The 21,156-nt window shown below is 46.7% G+C and overlaps 1 protein-coding gene across 1 annotated transcript; it reads right to left on the reverse strand.

Moving 5' to 3' along the window:
* Positions 1–172: 172 nt before the first annotated feature.
* LOC143805973 (galectin-4-like) lies at positions 173–14,694 on the reverse strand. The gene is made up of 10 exons (XM_077285766.1): positions 14,565–14,694; positions 13,640–13,728; positions 10,751–10,946; positions 10,293–10,421; positions 9,475–9,510; positions 9,356–9,394; positions 9,236–9,262; positions 7,946–8,034; positions 529–691; positions 173–395 (listed from the first exon to the last, which is right to left on the reverse strand). The coding sequence occupies exons 1-10, from the start codon at positions 14,607–14,609 to the stop codon at positions 249–251; spliced, it is 960 nt and encodes a 319-aa protein (XP_077141881.1). The 5' UTR covers positions 14,610–14,694; the 3' UTR covers positions 173–248.
* Positions 14,695–21,156: the final 6,462 nt, after the last annotated feature.

The following is a 21,156-nucleotide window of genomic DNA, read 5'->3' on the forward strand; positions in this document are numbered from 1 at the left end:
TTTATTACGCTAGCCCTATCCCTACACCTAACCTTAAATCAATCCCTAACCCTAGCTCAAAGTCTAACCCTAAACTATGTTTTCCAGCTTTACCCATGTTCCAGCATGCCGCATTGCCGATCCCCTTGGTGTCTGAACCATTGACTTTAGTTAACGAATGACTTAATTCTTTCTAAATATCAGCATTTTATTAATAGTAATCATGAGACCAAGCGTCTTCTGTCTCACCCTCCACATTTGGAGGTGCCTTAAAACTGTACGAGTGACAACACCACATCTCCTTCGATCTCTAGGGTGTCGATCATCTGCAGCGCTGCGAATCTATGAACATATTCACAGAAGGGTTGTCCGTTCACATACACCTTGTAGCGGCCATTACCGGTGCGGACGGAGATCTGTAGGAACAGAATAGTCTGTATGAGACACTTCATTATTCAGCAAATCATCCAAAAACAATGTTATACCAAGGACCATATATGCATTTCTATCTGCAAACCCAAGCTCCATTCATTGTCTTCAGATACTCACATCAAAATACTGCCCCGGCACAAAGGGGTTGCCGGCCATCTCCCTCTCCTCTCTGCCCCAGGAGCCCCCAAGTTTGCTGTTCCGCACCACTGTAAACTCATTAAGGCGAACGTTGAAATGTAAAGCGATATCACCATTTACTGTCTTAAAATTAATGTGAAACCTGAAACAAAAAGAGACCAATTTATTAAATACTAGATGGGTGGCCCAATTCTAACGCATCGGGTATTCTAGAATATGTATAGTAGTATATAGCACAGTCCACGCAGTATATAGCACAGCCCACGTAGTAAATAACAGAGCCACGTAGTATGTAGCACAGCCCATGCAGTATATAACAGAGCCCACGTAGTATATAACAGCCCACGTAGTATATAGCACAGCCCACGCAGTATATAACACAGCTCACGTAGTATATAACACAGCTCACGTAGTATATAACACAGCCCACATAGTATATAACACAGCCCACGTAGTATGTAACAGCCCACGTATATAACACAGCCCACGCAATATATAACACAGCTCACGTAGTATATAACAGCCCACGCAGTATATAACACAGCTCACGTAGTATATAACAGACCACGTAGTATATAACAGAGCCACGTAGTATATAACAGAGCCACGTAGTATATAACAGAGCCACGTAGTATATTGCACAGCGACGTAGTATATAACAGCCCACACAGTATATAACACAGCCCAAGTAGTATATAACAGCCCACGTAGTAAATAGCAATGTGGGCACCATATCCCTGTTAAAAAAAAGAATTAAAATAAAAAACAGTTATATACTCACCTTCCGGCGGCCCCCGGATCCAGCCCAGGCGTTTAGCGATGCTCCTTGCGACGCTCCGGTCCCAAGAATGCATTGCGGCAATAACACGTGATGATGATCATCTCACAAGACCACGGGTCGTTGCCACAATGCATTCTTGGGACCGGAGTGTCGCGAGGAGCGGGAAAGGCACCGGAAGGTGAGAATATAATGATTTCTTATTTTTTTAATTATTTTTAACATTAGATCTTTTTACTATTGATGCAGCGTTATGCCGCGGTGTAACGCAGTCCGTTTAACGGACTGCTAAAACGCTATGAGGGCATTGACTGGAGGGGAGTAGGGAGGGTGCACTAACTGGAGGGGAGTAGGGAAGGGCGAATTCGCAGCTGGACTGTGCCCGTTGCCGATTGGTTGCGGCCGGCCGCGACCAATCATTAACGCAGGATTTCCGTGACAGACAAACCGACGGAAGTGACCCTTAGACGATTATATAGATAGATCTTCTAGATGTAAAACATTGTAACTACCTCCAGCCACCACCAGGGGGAACATAGTGCATACTATGCTATTATTGATTTTAATCTATAGTCATTATTAGTGTTGAGCGATACCTTCCGATATGCATTGGTATCGGTATCGGATAGTATCGGCCGATACCGGCAAAATATCGGATCTCGCCGATACCGATACCCGATACCAATGCATTTCAATGGGACGCAAAGTATCGGAATGGTTCCCAGGGTCTGAAGGAGAGGAAACTCTCCTTCAGGCCCTGGGATCCATATTCATGTGTAAAATAAAGAATTAAAATAAAAAATATGGATATACTCACCTCTCCGGCGGCTCCTGGACTTTACCGATGTAACCGGGAGCCTCCGTTCCTAAGAATGAGCGCGTGAAGGGCCTTCGATGACGTCACGGCTTCTGATTGGTCGCGTGAGCGCTCATGTGACCGCTCACGCGACCAATCACAAGCCGCGACGTCATCGCAGGTCCTTCACGCGCTCATTCTTAGGAACGGAGGCTCCCGGTTACGGCGGTAAGGTCCAGGGGCCGCCGGAGAGGTGAGTATATCCATGTATATCTATATATATATATCTATCTATATATCCATATACTCACCTCTCTGGCGGCCCCTGGACCTTACCGATGTAACCGGGAGCCTCCGTTCCTAAGAATGAGCGCGTGAAGGACCTGCGATGACGTCGCGGCTTGTGATTGGTCGCGTGAGCGGTCACATGAGCGCTCACGCGACCAATCAGAAGCCACGACGTCATCGAAGGCCCTTCACGTGCTCATTCTTAGGAACGGAGGCTGCCGGTTACAGCGGTAAGATTAAGGGGCCGCCGGAGAGGTGAGTATATCCATATTTTTTATTTTAATTCTTTATTTTACACATGAATATGGTTCCGATACCGATTCCCGAAATCACAAAAGTATCGGAACACAGGTATCGGAATTCCGATACCGCAAGTATCGGCCGATACCCAATACTTGTGGTATCGGAATGCTCAACACTAGTCATTATAAGTCAGCTTCCCCTAGTGGTGTCTACAGAAAACCTCAAGGTTATGTTTTGTTGATGAGGATATAGAGCTATAAAAAAAGAAAACGAAAAAAAAAAGGTCTGATCATGACAAACAATAGTTAGCCATTAATGTGCTCTGAAACAGTTTTTTTTTTTTTTTTTTTAATTTTGTGACATTTGATGTAACATATAAATCATTTTTTGACCAAATATCATTTGTTTCTTTAAAGGGAAGCTTTAATTAAAAAATTATCTATTGATTAAATCAGGATTTTATATTATATGTAGTTTATGGGGAAAAAATGCAATTTTTTAAATATCACAATCTATATAAAAAAAAATAGTAATCTTGCAATGTTCACATTGGCCACTAGGACTTTTTAAGTCTTATTCCTACTGTCATTTCAAGGAGAGTTTTCAGCTGTTTCCTTAACCAGAGTTAGGATTATAATGGCTGGAAAGATTGTGGCGCCCCAGGGTCCTAGTCGTCACAGTAGCATTGCTTTCCTCACGGGGAGAGTGATGTTACGTTTGGAAGTGATGAAGGATAACTCATCAGGTAATCACCATACACACAACATGTTCACACTCCAGGCCACAAGGAGGAGCTTTTGATCCTATTTACTAGGTGACTCCCCTATATACATTGTGGTTTGGAGGGAAACAGAGTCAGAGTGCCAGAGAGACAGAAGAGAGCAGACGGACCTAGAGGGTCAGAACGTCTGGAGGGGCCGTGTAGTCTGAAGTACTGCAGCTCCTGGAAAGAGACACACAGAAAGCCGAACATGGTTGAGTGAGCGTGCAGAAGAGCGAAGCACAGGTGAGGGAATACCAGGGGAGACCAGCTAAGAGCAGGCTGCCTCCCTCTGAGGCGCAGATAACCGGTAGCCGGACCACTGAGGTAAGGACTCTACGACTTACATCAGAAACCGGCTGGACAGCTGAACTGCAAGCATGTTCGGACTGGGGCTGAATTTCAGCCCTGGCATTTAAAATCACAGAGGCCCATGCTGTCCCCTTCCCCGAGCACCACATGGGATATATTACTCATGTTACACTGGATGGAGGAAAGCAAGATTTACACCAAGACCAACGATTCTAATAATAATAATAATAATAACTGTGGCCTGCTGGGGTAAGAGACGGAGTCAGCGACTTTGTGCTCTGTGACAATACTTAGCAGTATTAACAGTATGGGTGTCTTGATAACACCGACTCTGTTAACTACTTAGCAAGGCGGCCCACGACCAGACAGGCCCTTCTGGCATTTGCCAGAATTGCCAGATGGCCAGTCCGGGCCTGACTGCAAGTAACCTGTCCGCCTTAAAACCCAGGAGACACAGTGACACCTATAGAGCTCGGGGTGTGCTAGAGTCCCTGTAAAAAGGTTCAAGCCACCAGTCATACGGGTCATGTCCTATCCTATATGAAGGACAGAGAGAGAAGAACTGTGAGAACCTTATCTGAAGCCATAGGCAGTAAGGGACTACAACACCACCACGCTTTGAGGAAGGCTTTTAACTCCCACCTGGTAAAGGGGGACTCTGGATTCGCTCCCAAGCCGGCCGGACCCTGCCTGCCCTGTGATCTGGTGCCCTGGACTGTGGCTGCCTGAAGTCTTCAGTAAACCAGGTAAAGAGACTGCAAACCTGTGTCCTCTTTCCTTACTGCGCCATTCACCATCTTCCATCTACACATCGGGAGCCCTGTGTCCTCGTTCTTCACTGCACCTCTCACCATCTTCACCTATGCATCGGGAGCCCTGGGGACCTACTTCACCTGTGGGAAGTGTGAAGGAAGCCCAGTTCCTCCCACGTCACCAATCCGTGACGTCACTACACAGGCACAGCTCTCCGGCGCCCCCTTTGTCTCTCAGGTCAGTAAGGGAACTGCACCTAGAGCAAATGGCCGCCGGGGAGACTGCCCTGTTACCCACGCTGGGTATTCTAAGATTCGCAATCAGAGTAAAAAGATCAGCCCAAAATTAATTTATAATTTAATTGCCTTAAGGGCGCACTAGGTAATTACAAGAAATATACAGTCAAAATATATCAAGAGTTACAGTCAGAGTAAAATATAATATCATAAGACAAGGCTTAGAGGTATAAAGCTGGAGGTCAATTTACCAGGTTGAAGGTCGCTTGTGGAAGCCGGGGGGCTCAGCGTTCCGCAGGTCCAAGACTTAGTTGCCGGGCAGCCCCCAGAAAGCGTGTGCTTGCTCCCCTCTGGCTCGCATATGCCCTGTTCCTTAGTTAGTCATCTTCCTCTGTTCTCCCCCACTCTCCAAGTGTCCCAGCTCTTAACCCTGCTGTGTCCCTCCCCCTGTAGCTGGGTGGGCTTAGCAATCTCCACCCCTCTGCCTCCCTGCAAGATTTATTCCAATATCTAATACATGGGATAACTTCTCTCAGGATGATCGGATCAGTACACGGGCAGTACCAGCGCATGTGGTTTGTTCTGCCGGTCGTACAGGGATCAAACATGGACCCATTCGGTCGCTGTGGGAGGCTGATCTCTATATCTCGGGTTTCAGAGCTCCCACGGGCCCGGGAGTCGCACTGTCAGATGCGCAATTTCTTTAGGGCGAGGGGAATATTTTTTATGAGCCGGTACCTCGGATTCCATGTTGGAGACGGTTCGACTGGACGGCCATAATAGATGTGTATCCTGTGGCCACTTGACACGCGTACTTTAATTAAGCCCCTCAGGCACCTCTATGTCCCCTGCTGGTGTGGCTTCCTCACTCAGGCTTTGAAATGCCAAATGCCTGCTACATGGTACTCAGCCCATTACCATACTAAATGGAACTTTATTCATTAGAAAAGGTGGGGGCCAGGAGCACTCCTTTCTGCAGACCTGTGACCAGGAGACAAAATGGAGTCACGCCAATCTCTGTTAGTATGCCCGTCCAAGATGGCGGCTGTTCCCTCATCACAGGAAGTTATACCATCTGGCTGCCATAACATCACCCCAGCGGACCCCTTAAAGCAGCGTCGGTCCCCACTGACCGAATACCACAGGTGGCGTCACAAACAAACTTTATTCAATTTCCCCTTTTACATGAGCGCCCAGGGCCATGGACCGGGTCACCTCCGTGACATCCCCTTGTGAACTCAGGACCCGGTACCGGGTACCCCACGGCCCTGGCGGGCGACTCAAGTTCTCAATACCCAGATAATAACACAGGCTCCACCAATCATGACAAGTGATGTAAAAGCTCACCTCCTCCCCCTCCTGTACAATGACTGATAACACCTCTATATACAGTAGATAACACAGGATCCATCATTCACAATAGGTGATGTCACAGCTCACCTCCTCCCCCTGTACAATGACTGATAACACCTCTGGAGCGCCCCCAGATGCAGGGCCGTGGGGTACTCGGTACCGGACCTCTTCTGTCTCGGTCCTGGGGTTGTCACGGTGGCTAGACCTGGTCCGTGACCCTGCTAAGGGGCGTCCAATGAAAGGTGTGATGATGGTGCGCGGTGCGATGAATAACGAGGACACAGGGTTGCAGTCTCTTTACTGAAGGCTTCGGGATCCGCAATCCAGAGCACTGCTAACAGGGCCAGCGGAGACCGGCCGGTCCGAAGGCACATCCAGAGTTCCCTTTGCAGGTGGAAATCAGTGCCTACCTTCTAGCGCCTGTGTGTTGTAGTACTTCACTGCTGAGCACCACGGGATAGTCCTCACAACTGTTGTGTCTGTTTCTGATGTTCTTTCTCTCTCCGTCCCCCAGATGATATGGCTAGGACGCACCCGTATGACGGGGTAGGCCTGGAGTTATTCTGGGACCCTAGAGACGCCCCTCTCCCACAATTGCCTCCGTTGTCTGCTTAGGTGAGACAGCCAACCTAGAGTTAACTGTCCTGCCGCTGTTTGAAGTAATGCTTGGAGCCCAATACTTCCTCGGCGTTCCGGCCACCGGCTACACGCCTCAGTAGGATGTTGCCATGGTCTTAGGGCACGACTCCTACTGGTTCTATCTCCTTTTTGCTGCGATCTCGTTTCTCACTTCTCCACAATAAACCTCGCTTCGTGTCCTTTCTTAGGATGCCGCCGCAACGGGTGCAGGCGCGGCTCCGTAACGATCTTTCCTTTTCGCTAGGCCACTGTCAGGATCCCACCCCTGACAGAGCCCCCCCCCCTGAATCTTCCCAGGAACTCCCTCTCTCACAGGATGTTGCCTGGGCAAAACCCAGTCAGCTTCTCTCTAACTTCCTATCCAACCCCCAGTTTTACCAGAGTGTGAGGAGTGGCCTAATACATAGAACCCTTTGCTCCCCCTGGTGGCCAGAGTGTGAAGTGTAATGTGTGACTGTGATACCTGGTCAGGTGAACTCCTTTAGTGCAATCAGACGTGACATCACTCCCCTTAGTGGCAGAGCGACATCACTGCAACGACCAGGACTCTGGGGCGCTGCACCTCCATATACAGTAGATAACACAGGATCCACCATTCACAATAGGTGATGTCACAGCTCACATCCTCCTCCTGTACAATGACGGATAACACCTCTATATACAGTAGATAACACAGGATCCACCATTCACAATAGGTGATGTCACAGCTCACCTCCTCCTCCTGTACAATGACTGATAACTCCTCTATATACAGTAGATAACACAGGATCCACCATTCACAATAGGTGATGTCACAGCTCACTTCCTCCTCCTCCTGTACAATAACTGATAACACCTCTATATACAGTAGATAACACAGGATCCAGCATTCACAAAAGATGATGTCACAGCTCACCTCCTCCTCCTGTACAATGACCTCCGCACACACTCATTATATGCTTCAATAGTTTGGGGGTCACTGCATTGTGGCCAGTCACTACATAAATGATGGGGCGGGGATTGTAGTTTTTTAAATTATTTTATCTGTAATATGTGTTATCAGTAATTTTAATATTGATTTTCTTTTCTTATAAGTAACATCATTTTGGGATTTTTTTTTTACACCATAGCGTCAATCAATGGTCACCGGATAACAAAAAAAATCATGTTATTGCTGTATCCCATTAATCATTATGGCTTATTATGTAGGCAGATAATGCTCAATGATCAGGCACCTAATAGTACCGCTACGCCCTCACCTTTGGCTTCCCATTGGCATGAATCCCCTGATCACAAAGGTCCTCTTCGGTGTCACTCCTCCAGGGATGTTTGCACGGTAAGGAACTGGCTGGAAGAAGAGGACAAAAACATGGCCAAATGATAGATTCCGGCATTAATCTGCAGCTCCGAGGCTCGAGGTCCTCATACAGGTAACGTGGGGTGGATTAGACTGCACATGGGATTTACCATCAAGTCAGTGCCATACATAAGAAATCCTTCAATGTAATCATCAGAAAATGACCAAACATTTAAATAAAGTTTCTGTGATAAATATATTTTTTTTACATTTGGGGGCAATTTTTTTTTTAAGATGTCACAAGCTGTATTAAAAATAAAACATATATAACTCTTGCAGTTCTCACACCGGCCACTGGGGCTTTTTAGATTCTAATTTCCTGTTGCTTCAAGAAACACCACATGTACATTAGCTGCAACAGTTGGATCTTGACCATATCTTTTGTATTGGAGTATGTAATAAGCATGTGCAAAGGTAAATGGGAAGGGGAGGAGGTGAGCTGTGACATCACCTATTGTGAATGGTGGATCCTGTGTTATCTACTGTATATAGAGGTGTTATCAGTCATTGTACAGGAGGAGGAGGTGAGCTGTGACATCACCTATTGTGAATGGTGGATCCTGTGTTATCTACTGTATATAGAGGTGTTATCAGTCATTGTACAGGAGGTGGAGGTGAGCTGTGACATCACCTATTGTGAATGATGGATCCTGTGTTCCCTACTGTATATAGAGGTGTTATCAGTCATTGTACAGGAGGAGGAGGAGGTGAGCTGTGACATCACCTATTGTGAATGGTAGATACTGTGTTATCTACTGTATATAGAGCTGTTGTCAGTCATTGTACAGGAGAAGGAGGTGAGCTGTGATATCACCTATTGTGATTGGTGAATCCTGTGTTATCAGTTGTATATATGTTGTCATCAGTCATTGTAATCCTGACTCTGATGATAAGGAGCCTGCTGAAAACTCTTCCTGATAAAACAGGAAGTATAAGTATAAAATAGCCACAGTGGCCGGTGTGAACATAGCAATATTACCAATTCTATTTTTTAATAAAGATCATATTGTGAAAACCAAACAACGCCAACAATATATTAATTGATGTAACACAAAAACCTGATTACACAATATGTGATGTTCTGATGATAACTTCCTGTTGGGGGGGATGTAAGTCACTGAACTAGAGGGCAGAAAGACAAGTCGTGGACAAACTCAGAGAAAGCGATGTGCCCAAGACCCCGTATACTGACTGGGTTATAGGTGGGTCCTCCCATTGCCTGAGAACATAAGAGGAGAAAAAAAACATTAGTGACACAGAAGTTACATTATTTCATGGCACGGCCAATAGTCCATGGTGAAGCCACACTCACCGGCAGCGTCATGGATGGATACCCGGGCTGTAGCATCATCTTGAGAGATAAACAGAGGAGACACATTACAACTGCGCTCTCCTGGACGAAACGTTCATGTCTCTACGCTAAACACTTACCCCAGCTGACGGGAAGGACGGAGTCATCATCGGACCCTACAAGAAAAGATCACATATATTGTAATATCTTTTATCTATTCCTCCAGACTCCTTTGAGGGGGATGATCTCTCTCGGAGATAGAGTAAGTCATATTGACATTATGCCTGATCCCTCTTTCCTGGACGTCTACCATTTCGAGAGGATTGGGTTCCTCCATTCACACTCCATGCTCAGTGGGTCTCTCCAAATTCAGTGTGTTATCCCCACCACTTATCTAATGTGTATGGGCTTGTTCAGATTCGGTACGTTCCTCCTAAGGCTGACCAAACCTTTTTGGTAGGTGTCAGCACAATGCTCATTGGCCGACGGCAATTTCTCCATAAAGTTTTGGAAAGTTTGACCGAGCGCTCATGTATTTTCAAGGAGTGTAGAATAAGTCACATATGTCCTTCAAAAACAAAGGATTGGAAAATTCAAGATGCCTAACCTCTTCGGGTCTCGGCTGAAGGTCCAATTTGTATGGTGGCTTTCCAACTCCTCTCGGACAGATGATTTCAACCGAGATAAGGAATGGCAAGCCCAATCTTGGACTATCGGTTCTTTTGTAGGAGTCTGGCATTGGCTCTCGTAGAGAACCCAGGAGCGTTTGGCAGAGGAGTCAGGATAGATAGTAGTCAGATGAATGGTTGGCCAAACCATCATTCCCCGACAGTTGTCTATTGTCCCTGGAGCTTCATCTATTCCTCTCCTATCTTCTTTCTTCCCCCACATGTTCCTCACTCGATTGTTTCTGTTTTGCGCATGTCTTTCCAATCAGTACCACCAATACATTACTCACCCCACCACCTCCTCCTCCGACAATGCTCAGAGATTGGATGGTCACGTCTCCTTCCACTTGAACACAGTCCACTCTCTCCAGGGGAATCCTATGACGGTACTCGTAAAAGGGGGAACTATTCACATTCACCTGGATAGAAAGAAAAGAGATGGTCATTTTTATCTATGTCTAGTGTTAGAAAAACCATGATTGCTTATTAAAAAAAAAATATAAAAAAAAAAAGTGCCACCCCTGTCCTCAGGTTGGGTGGAATTGCAGCTGAATTCACTTTAGTGTAACTGAGCCACAATAATAAATTGTGTCCATGGACCGTCACGGCGTCCTTTGCAGGATACAACAACCATATTTTTCTAAACCCGGACTTCCAGTTTAACATTCATGCGCAGGAAATATACTATATATTTTGGATCAGAGAATGTGGTTTAGTAGAACTAGACGAAATCCATTTAGTTCCTTACCTGGTAGCCTCCAGGATTAACAAAAAACACTAATTCGAAGTGCTTCCCCTTGTGAAAAGGGAATCCATCCTTCCTTATTTCTTCACTTCCCCATGACCCAGACTGGCACGTGTTGAACACCACCCTGTCCTTCCCATCAAAGCGAGGATTAAAGTGGAAGGCAATGTCTCCCCCACACGAAAAATTCACATGGAACCTGTGAACAGGACAAAGACCACAACATTACAGCTGTTTCTCAAAACTCTTCTGGTTTCTTTATGGACACCATTTACATGGAAAGTTGATTTTTACATATGTTAGTGGTTACATTTGGTAGTAAAATTGCACTACACTTTAGTATGTCATCTTCATACCCCCTGATATGCAGTTTGCAGTCTGACCCAAGTTTTAGATATTCTTCTACTGTGGGAATGACTCTCTCAGTAATATAGGCTGGATGTGTGTATTCTGTCTCCACTGCTCATATATCAGCACAGCTTCTATCCTGCATCCATTTCCTCTTCATGTGCTTGTTCCATATCTACAACCAGTTTTCTCTGCCATTCATGAGACTTTAGGCACTTTCTCCCCTCTACTTCAGATTTGTGTAAAACTTCCTCCTCTCCCTACTGTCGAAAGAGAGAGAAAGAGAAAAGCAGGCTCTGGTCCCTGTAATATGCTCATTAGAATCTGAACCATGTGCACTGAAGCCAGGAATTATTTGTGACCTCTCCCTCATCTAAAACTACCAATTATATGTGCATAGCACCCTCCAAAAACCCTGCCACAGCAGCACAGAGGATGTCAGGAGAGGCAGCCACAGCAGCACAGAGGATGTCAGGAGAGGCAGCCACAGCAGCACAGAGGATGTCAGGAGAGGCAGCCACAGCAGCGCAGAGGATGTCAGGAGAGGCAGCCACAGCAGCGCAGAGGATGTCAGGAGAGCCAGCCACAGCAGCACATAGGATGTCAGGAGAGGCCCTGCCACAACAGCACAGAGGATGTCAGGAGAGGCAGCCACAGCAGCACAGAGGATGTCAGGAGAGGCAGCCACAGCAGCACAGAGGATGTCAGGAGAGGCAGCCACAGCAGCACAGAGGATGTCAGGAGAGGCAGCCACAGCAGCACAGAGGATGTCAGGAGAGGCAGCCACAGCAGCGCAGAGGATGTCAGGAGAGGCAGCCACAGCAGCGCAGAGGATGTCAGGAGAGGCAGCCACAGCAGCGCAGAGGATGTCAGGAGAGGCAGCCACAGCAGCGCAGAGGATGTCAGGAGAGGCAGCCACAGCAGAGCAGAGGATGTCAGGAGAGGCAGCCACAGCAGCACAGAGGATGTCAGGAGAGGCAGCCACAGCAGCGCAGAGGATGTCAGGAGAGCCAGCCACAGCAGCACAGAGGATGTCAGGAGAGGCCCTGCCACAACAGCACCTCCAGACTCTGGGACCTTGATTTCCAAATGAAATGTAAAATTTACCCTCCTTGTGGAGTGTGTCAGTGACTGCCTTCTAGACATCTGTCAGGTCAGCAGTCTTCCCCATGATTGTGGAGCTACAGAAACAGACTAAGGCCACTTTCACACTAGCGTCGTACTCGACGTACCGACGCTAGCGTTGTTAGCGCTGCACAACGGGTGCAGCGGATGCAGATTTTCAGCGCATCCACTGCCCCATTGTGAGGTGCGGGGAGGTGGGGGCGGAGTTCCGGCCGTGCATGCGCGGTCGGAAAAGACGTTTCCGACGGAGCAAAAAACGTTGCAAGCAACGTTTTTTGCTCCCGACGGTCAGCCACAACACGACACATCCGTCGCACGACAGATGCGACGTGTGGCAATCCGTCGCAATGCGTCGCTAATGAAAGTCAATGGAGAAAAAACGCATCCTGCAAGCACTTTTGCAGGATGCGTTTTTTCTGCAAAACGACGCATTGTGACGGATTGCAGTTAGCGCTAGTGTGAAAGTAGCCTAAGAGACCTTTCTAAACACTTAGGAAGCCTTTACAGGTGTTTTTGGTTAATTATTCTAATTTACTGAGATAATGACTTTTGGCTTTTCATTGGCTGTAAGCCATAATCATCAATATTAACAGAAATAAACACATGAAATAGATCACTCTCTAATGACTCTATATAATATATGAGTTTCACTTTTTGTATTGAAGAACTGAAATAAATGTAACTTTTTGATGATATTCTAATTTTGTGAGAATCACCTGTATGTACTTATTGCTCATGCACTCTACCTCACCATTCAAAGTCTGACACTGCTGAAGTCAGCGGTTTTGCATTGGGATAAAGCTGATATTTTTTGCCTTCTATAGCCTTTGCATCGCACTGTCTATTGCTGTCTGCAGAATGAGCTAACGGAGAAACTGTCAGTGAGTTCATTGTGACCGAATTTGTATCTCTTTTATCTGTCTTATTTCAGCGCCTGTCAGCTGATTTATGGCCACAGATCACATCAACACTGAATGTGCGGGGAAACAAAAAGAACCTGTAAAAGTAAAACGGTGCAATATTTCGAATGCAACCAAAGTGAAAAAATAAATTTTAGCCCCAAATACAAGCATCTAAGTAAAAAAAAAGTGTCCATTTAAATTGGAACACTACTTTAAGAGTTATCAGCAGATACATCCAATAAAGGTATCGCACCCTGAAAAGTCTTTGGAACCAAGTGTCATAAGCTTTGGACTCAACATTTGCCAAATTCAGTCATTTTCGATAAGGCTCTGACTCACAGGGTGTGCACTTCTCCTTACGGGAGCACAATGAGATAACGATTGTATTTTAATATCTGCAATAAAATCGCGCCTGAGATCCCAACTGTACAGATCCTACTCCAGTCAACCCAAAGTCATATAAATGGATGAGGCCATTTACTAAGCAAAGAGGTCAGAGCCGTCCATGATGGGTTACCTGTTAGCGTGATGAGGGATCGTGCCCTGGATGTAAACTGACATGCCGGCCTGCAGACCGCCATAAATTGGGTTCATAAAAGGAATAGACTAAACAAAGATGGACAAAAAAAAAATGAGTCTGAGAATACCCATAAAACGACATATTAAAGGGTGTGTATACTTTTGCAAATAGCAGCAGTTGATTTAAAAATGATGAGGTTTTTGGTCTACAGCTCTCCGGCAGACCTATGTGGTGTTTTTTATTATTTTTTTTAGTATTTCTCCAGTCTAGGTGGCCATGCACATCGGGCAGCTGTCAGTTAATCAAGTGTTTAACCGACTGCTGTTCCTCCTATCCCTCTCCACACTCGTGCATGCTCGGTTTAGTTGAGCCTGTATAGGGTTAAGGGGAATCAGTTTACCTGCTGGAAGCAAACAAATTGCTGATAGATCAGACTACACAAAAGTTTCAAAGTTTTGTTTGTACTCTGTAACCATGGAGACACATAGCTTTGCATAGGAGCTGTGGACACAAAATTGTTGAGACTTTAAAAAAAATAAAAAAAAACAAAATGCATTGAATGCAATAAAAAAAAGTTTTGTATCATTTATGCAATAACATATAGGCTAAAGCACAATTTATACTAATCAAGCAATTTATAAACTTTGTAATATTTATGGTGCCTGTGCAGAACCTCATAGAGAATCTTTTGGTTTTTTTTTGTAATTGCCAATATTCCGCAACTCCCCCCCCCCCCCCCCCCCCCCCTGCAACTTTACACATTGTATTTACAGGGGTTTGGTCTAAATTATCCATATTTACATTTATACACAATAGATAATGAAAATCACTGTTCAGTTTTGGAAAAATTTAGAACATTTTTACCTACATTTTTTAAAACAATTTTTTAGAAAAATATAAGAAGAACTAAGCCGTTACTTACCGGGTTGTAAACCGGCTGGTAGCCAAGTGCTGAAACAAACGCCATGTCTGATGTTGTCCACCTAGTATAAGTGCTGTGTGCACAGAGCAGGTTCCTTATATACACACCTGAAATCTGGGCACGGTCTCCGTCTTATTCATTCAGCCTTTGTTCCTGGCTCACTGCCCCAATGTTCTGATAGGAAAAACCTTTGGTCGACTTATAGTGATGTACTTCATGGAAGCAAAAATCCAATCATAGTCTTCTAAAAGTAGGGATTCCTGCTCTCCTGTCTCTATGCAGCATGTGTTCAGATGCAGCAGCAGCATGGGGGACATTATACAGCTCAATATTGAGCGGTGTAGCTGAGCATCCAGAAATGAGGTGAGATAAACACTTACTGGAAAGATGTCACAAGAGTGTCATGTCCCCCTGCAAGACCTGGGGTTAGACGGTCACGTCAGGTAATGAATCGCGGGTCTTCTTTAGAGATTGTGATTTGTGTCCCATATTAAATGGATTTAGTTTCCTGTAGTGCTGAAGAGGTTAATAACGCTTTCCATGCTGGCCAGAAACCCGCAGCTCCTTTTCAGCTGCTTCTGATCTGGTCATTACCTCTCCCTATATAAACTGGTCATACCTTCTTGACCCTGCTGGTGAAAGATTTTTCTTCCTGTGCTAAAACTAAGTAGTCGGAGTGGAGTTGTTGTAGTAGTATTCTGTGGTTTACTGTAGTATGTGTCTGTATATCTCCTGGTCCCTGCTTCCATTTAGTTTATTCCTCCCTGTCCCTATCCTCCTCCCTATTGTTGGTTAGTGCTTTTTTCTGATTGAGGTTTTCTGTTATCCCTGTTTTGTCTTTGTGTCTTGTTTACCTTACATTTCTGTCCCATTCCTCATGGGGTAGTGGAGAGGACAGATGAGGGCTTAACAGGATCATAGTAAGGGCGGAGACTCAGGCCTCTCTACCTTCAAGAGGACCCTGGGACACGGACAGTTCCAGGGACAGTTTGAGGCCCCCCTTTCTTATTCAGTGTGACAAAAGAGCAGCAGCAGCACTCTTTGTGGCTGTGTGTATGCCTCTCTCTCCTTCTTCCTCGCCATAGACTTCAATAGGCAGCGATAATATTACACAGTCAGTGAGTCAACAGTATTTAACTTTTCTTTTTTCCCCAAGAATAAATATGGTGTTTAGCAGGCAGGAGGGAGAAAAAGAAATGTCTCATACATGGAGAAAAAATAGATTTCAGCTTCTTATAGAAAAAGTATATTACAAAATGTCTTATATTGGCTTGTACTATTGGTTTATGAAAACTTTGCTAAAAACACAGCGTCCATTTAAGTAGTCTTTTGATTCTGGACCATGGTACAAATCAATAGAGCAAGAATTGTCTTCTTACAAAATAGTGGCCAAAGCAATTGTCTTATTTTTTTTTTAGCGATATGTGAGGCAGAAGTAGCAGCCGCTCCCGGGCCCTAACATCCGTCCACTACACCGGTATTGTTGGGGGACCTGTCACTAATTTCGCATTATGGTCCTGAAGCTTGACGTTACGCCTCCGTCCAGACCTGGGGTGGGGGACGCTGACACATTTTGAGGGTTGTGTAACGTGACACCCGAACGGTTGGTCTTTGACAATTGTTATTTGCTAGAAACGCGTTTAATTCTCCACCCTCCTGCACGTTTCACACATCGCCCTCATGTTAATCCTCACATTGAGATTTCCTATGGAGCACAGGTGACACATTTCCCTTCCCTTTGGGCACAAAGCAATTATTACAAAGTGATGTGTGTTATATGGGGCTGGGCAGAGATTATTAATCAATCTTATCAGTCAGGAGGGGCTGGAAAATCTCGTACAGTAAACATGCAATGGCCCGAGCTGTATACATCCCTATAGCACTTCTCATAGGTGCCGTTTACAAGTATCGTCTCTGAATCCCCATAAAAGTGATCATTTTCCTCTGCCGCGCGGCTCTGTTCGTGCTAATAAGCACCTGAACTCAGTAAAGTATTTTTTTTTTTTAGCTTTGTGCATATCAACCCTGCGGCCATAGGATGCAGGTTTGTGACCTACCTCTTTATGGCTGAGCCGGAAATGTACCTGGGCTACGCTCCTGAGCATGCTCCATATAATGATGGCACACGGCCGCCGTACATGTACGGCGACAGTCCCCAAGGAGTTGAAGTGTGTTACTTTCAACGGTGGCGCATGTGGATTTGTGTACGCACTGTGCCACAGGATCGGGACTAACTAAGCAGCTACCTGGTGCTCACTGGCACTCCTGATGGAGCAGACAGACTGGGCTGCAGATAACCACCAGGTACCATTCCTGGGAAGATCCCGGCCGGGACTGCAGCTGCTGAGGTTTACTGACACTACATTCAGACATACCAGTCTAGAGCACTGGCCGCACTGGGACCAGGGGACATCGGGAACAGGACTGGCCACAAAGGGACCAGGAGACAATATTTAGGCTCAGGCTGCACTGGGACCAGTTATTCGGATTCAGGGCACTGGCAGCTCCGTGACCAGGGATTCGGGTTCAGGAACCTGGCCACACGGGGATCAGGGAATTCGGGTTCAGTACACTGGCCGCGCTGCGACCAGGGGACTTTACAACTGCACTGGTAGAACACCACACTGCCTAATGACTAAGCTCGTTACTTGGCAACTCCCTAAGGGCTGTCCCACACGTCCAGATAATTCCGGTACCGGAATAAATCGGTAACGGAGTTATCCGTGTCCATGTGCCTGGGAACTCACGTAGGCCATACGTGCGGCACACGTGTGCCGCCCGTATGGCGAGTGGGTACCACACGGAGCGTGTGGTACCCACGCGTCTGGTACCCTGCATCGTGCTGAAGCCGCAATTCATGTTCCCTGCAGCAGCGTTTGCTGCAGAGAAAATATGAATAATAGTGTTTAAAATAAAGATCTATGTGTCCGCCGCCCCCCCACCCCCTGTGCGCCCCCCCGCTGTTCTGAAAATACCCGCTCCCACGTTGGCTGTCGCGGCTTCCTGGTCTGGCCCCATCTTGTCCTGTATGCGGTCACGTGTGGCCGATCATTTACAGTCATGAATATGTGGCTCCACCTCCCATAGGGGCGGAGCCGACTATTTATGATTGTAAATGATTGGCCCCACGTGACCGCATACAGTAGAAGGCGCGGGGCAGAGAGGAAGGAGTGACAGCCAACGTGGGAGTGGGTGAGTATTTTCTGAACAGCGGGGGGGCGCACAGGGGGTGGGAGGGCGGCGGACACATAGATCTTTATTTTAAACACTATTATTCCTGCTGCTGCAGGGAACATATGAATCGCGGCTTCAGCACCATGTGGGGGGGACAGCGCTTACTGTAGTGCTGTCTCCTGCACGCACACGGACCCCAGACGGAGAACGTCCGTGTGAGGTCAGTGTTTTACACGGACCCATTGACTTTAATGGGTCCGTGTAATACGTGCGCTCCCACGAACACTGACATGTCTCCGTGTTTGGCACACGGAGACACGGTCCGCAAAAAATCAATGACATCTGAACAGATGCATTGATTTTTATGGGTCTACGTGTGTCAGTGTCTCCGGTACGTGAGGAAACTGTCACCTCACGTACCGGAGCCACTGACGTGTGAAACCGGCCTAAGGAAGTTCAAGTCTTTTATTCAGGATGAGTCCTAGCAATTGGCTGGGAGCCATCTTGCAGGTGTACTGATTATACTAAATGCCTCGCAGCTACAGGCTGAGGGCATTTATTATATGTGTGTGCTGCCCCTTTAAGAGCAGGCAAGTGAGTCGCCCGCCAGGGCCGTGGGGTACTCAGTACCGGGTCCAGTACTTAAGTGGACGTGTCATGGCTGCGACCCGGTCTGTGGCCCTGGGCGCCCATGTAAAAGGGATATTGATTAAAGTTTATGTTCGTGAGTGACGCCACCTGTGGTATTCAGTCATTAGGGACCGACTCTGCTTAAAGGGGTCCTCTGGGGTGATGTTATGGCAGCTAGATGGTATAACTTCCCACAGGTGAAGTAGGTCCCCAGGGCTCCTGGTGCATAGGTGAAGATGGTGAGTGGCGCAGTGAAGAACGAGGACACAGGTTTGCAGCCTCTTTACCTGGTTTACTGTAGCTTCAGGCAACCGCAGTCCAGGGCACCAGATCACAGGGCAGGCAGGGTCCGGCGTGCTTGGAGGCAAGTTCCAGGTGGAGATAAAAGCCTTCCTTCTAGCACTGTGGTGTTGTAGTCCCTTACTGCCTATGGCGTCTGATAACATCCTCCCAGTTCTTCTCTCTGTCCCCCATATAGGTTAGGACACAAACCCGTATAACAGGTGACTCGAGCCTTTTTACAGGGTCTCTATCACGACCCGGGCTTTATGTGTCACTATTCCTTTCTGGGTATTGAGGTGGACAGGTAACTTGCAGTTCAGCTGTCCTGCCAGTTTCTGCTATGTGTCTTAGAGTCCCACAAAAGCCTCGGTCTTCCGGCTACCGGTGTCTGCGCTTTGCCAGGTCACTGCTGTCCTCCCCAGGTGTCACTGGCCTGTGCCTCTCTCTGCTACACGCTCACTACAATCTGTTCTTCTTTCGGTGTTATCTCTGTCCAGGAGCTGCAGCACTTTTTTGTGGCTGCACGGCCCTTCTGCTTCCTTCCCTTCCCCTCTGTCTGACAGGAACTCCCTGACTTTCCCTCCAAACCACAATGTATATATAGGGGAGTCACATAGGAATAGGATCAAAAGCTCCCCCTTGTGGCCTGGAATGTGAACATGTTGCATGCTTGTGTTCACCTGGTGAAAGTTATCCTTCTTTGCCTCCAAGCGTGACATCCCTCTCCCTGTAAGAGAAGCAATGCCACTGAGTCAACCAGGACCCTGGGGCGCCACCCCCACCCCTCCCCCCGGTTAAATCCAGTACTCCCGGACTGGGAGAAGAAGAACAACAATATAAATTGAAAAAAAGACATACAAATTTTTAAATGCTGTAAGCAAACAAAATGACTTCCCATTATGGGAGGAATTGATGCTTGAACATTACAAGAACATATTTACAAAATATGAATAACTTTTCAGAAATAGGCTATAAACGGCGACTACCCTTTATGGCTATACTATCTTTAAGTCTTCAAAGTGCAAAACAAACATCTTTATTTTCATTCACTAACTCTTCGCTATGATATTTAATACTATCTGAAATTCTCACTTCAATATTCAATGTTATCTGCATATGTTAACTATCTGACATTTAAACCATTACTCTGACTAACTCTTCTTACAATATCACAACACTATCCCTTTAATACAGTGCAACAAATCAACATTCCCTTCAAGGGTGCAAACATTTTTCAAGTCTCTCAACATTTTCCTTCACTTCTTCTAACTAGATTAAACATTTTTGGTACCCTAAAGTGCAACACATTTAACTTTCTTTAGTGAGGTAGCATATTTAAAGGTGCAATTATCATTCAAGTCAATAACTCTTTAACAGCAGCAACGATGCGAGGAACCTGTTATCAACCCTCAACGTAGGTCTTGGGCAGGCTACAAGCCGTGTATCCAGATCCAGACTCGATGTTCTGCCACGCCAACGGGTTTTTCTTCAGGTCTCTGTATCGAAATATGAACTTTAAGGCAACATTGGAACAGTCCCTTTAAGAGTTCTTTCTAAAACCAGTAGAAAGCAACTCAAGAAGTGCCAACTATTTACAGTACAGTCTGTGAACCACTCACTGTCCATGGCCTCAATGTCTTTTCAAACAAATGATCCCTTTAAATGGAAATCTGGTCAGGTCTATCAAACTCCTAAACTTCAGCAGTCTTTTAACTCTTTCAGCAGGTTAACTTTCAACTTTTAACTATTCAGTCACTTTAACATTCAGAAATTCTCTATTTGCTCTTATGCTTGCCGGGCCAGAAATTGCTGTCTTTCCTGCTCCTCCCGACGTCTGCAATGCTCCCTCCAAGTTATCATGGGGGTCTCCCCCTGGAGCGCGATCAGGTACTCCTCTGCGGGTCTCAGCATCGATGGGGTCCACCAGGATGTCATCTGGCTCAGAGGTGGTTGCGGTAAGATTGGTCACTGGAGCGGGGTCAGTAGCTGGGGCAGGAGCTGTCGCTGGAGCGGGGTCGGTCGTCATACCTGCTTCAGATGTGGTCCCTCCGGTGCCGGTCTGCTCCGCTGCTGAAGCTGCAGTCGCTGGTCGCTGGACAGGCCGCAGTGTTGTCATCTTCCTCAGCAGCGTCTCACTTTCCGGCTCTGCTGGGGTCAAAGAAGGTACGAGCTGCAGGTCTTTAGTCGGCGCCGCCATCTTTTTCAGCAGTGCCGCTCTTTCTGGCTCCGGAGTGCTGGATCTTCTTTCCTGCTCCAGACCAGATGAGGCTGCCGATGGACGTCTGGTAAGGCTCGCGATGATGGCCTTCTTCCACCCGACCACAGCTTCCGGCTCCAGTCGCACGAGCTGCCAGGTGAGTTCTTCCTCTTCTTCCTTCTGCAGGATGTCCGGGCTCATCATCGGTGACGGGTGCAGTTCTTGCAGGTACCGGCTGGGAGAGTCCTGTTGCTCGATCCCACGCACCGGTGTCCACTCACCTCCCTCCGCCATGTTGATCTCCGGTTC

Source organism: Ranitomeya variabilis, chromosome 2 (genome assembly GCF_051348905.1).
Source record: "Ranitomeya variabilis isolate aRanVar5 chromosome 2, aRanVar5.hap1, whole genome shotgun sequence".
NCBI lineage: Eukaryota > Metazoa > Chordata > Amphibia > Anura > Dendrobatidae > Ranitomeya > Ranitomeya variabilis.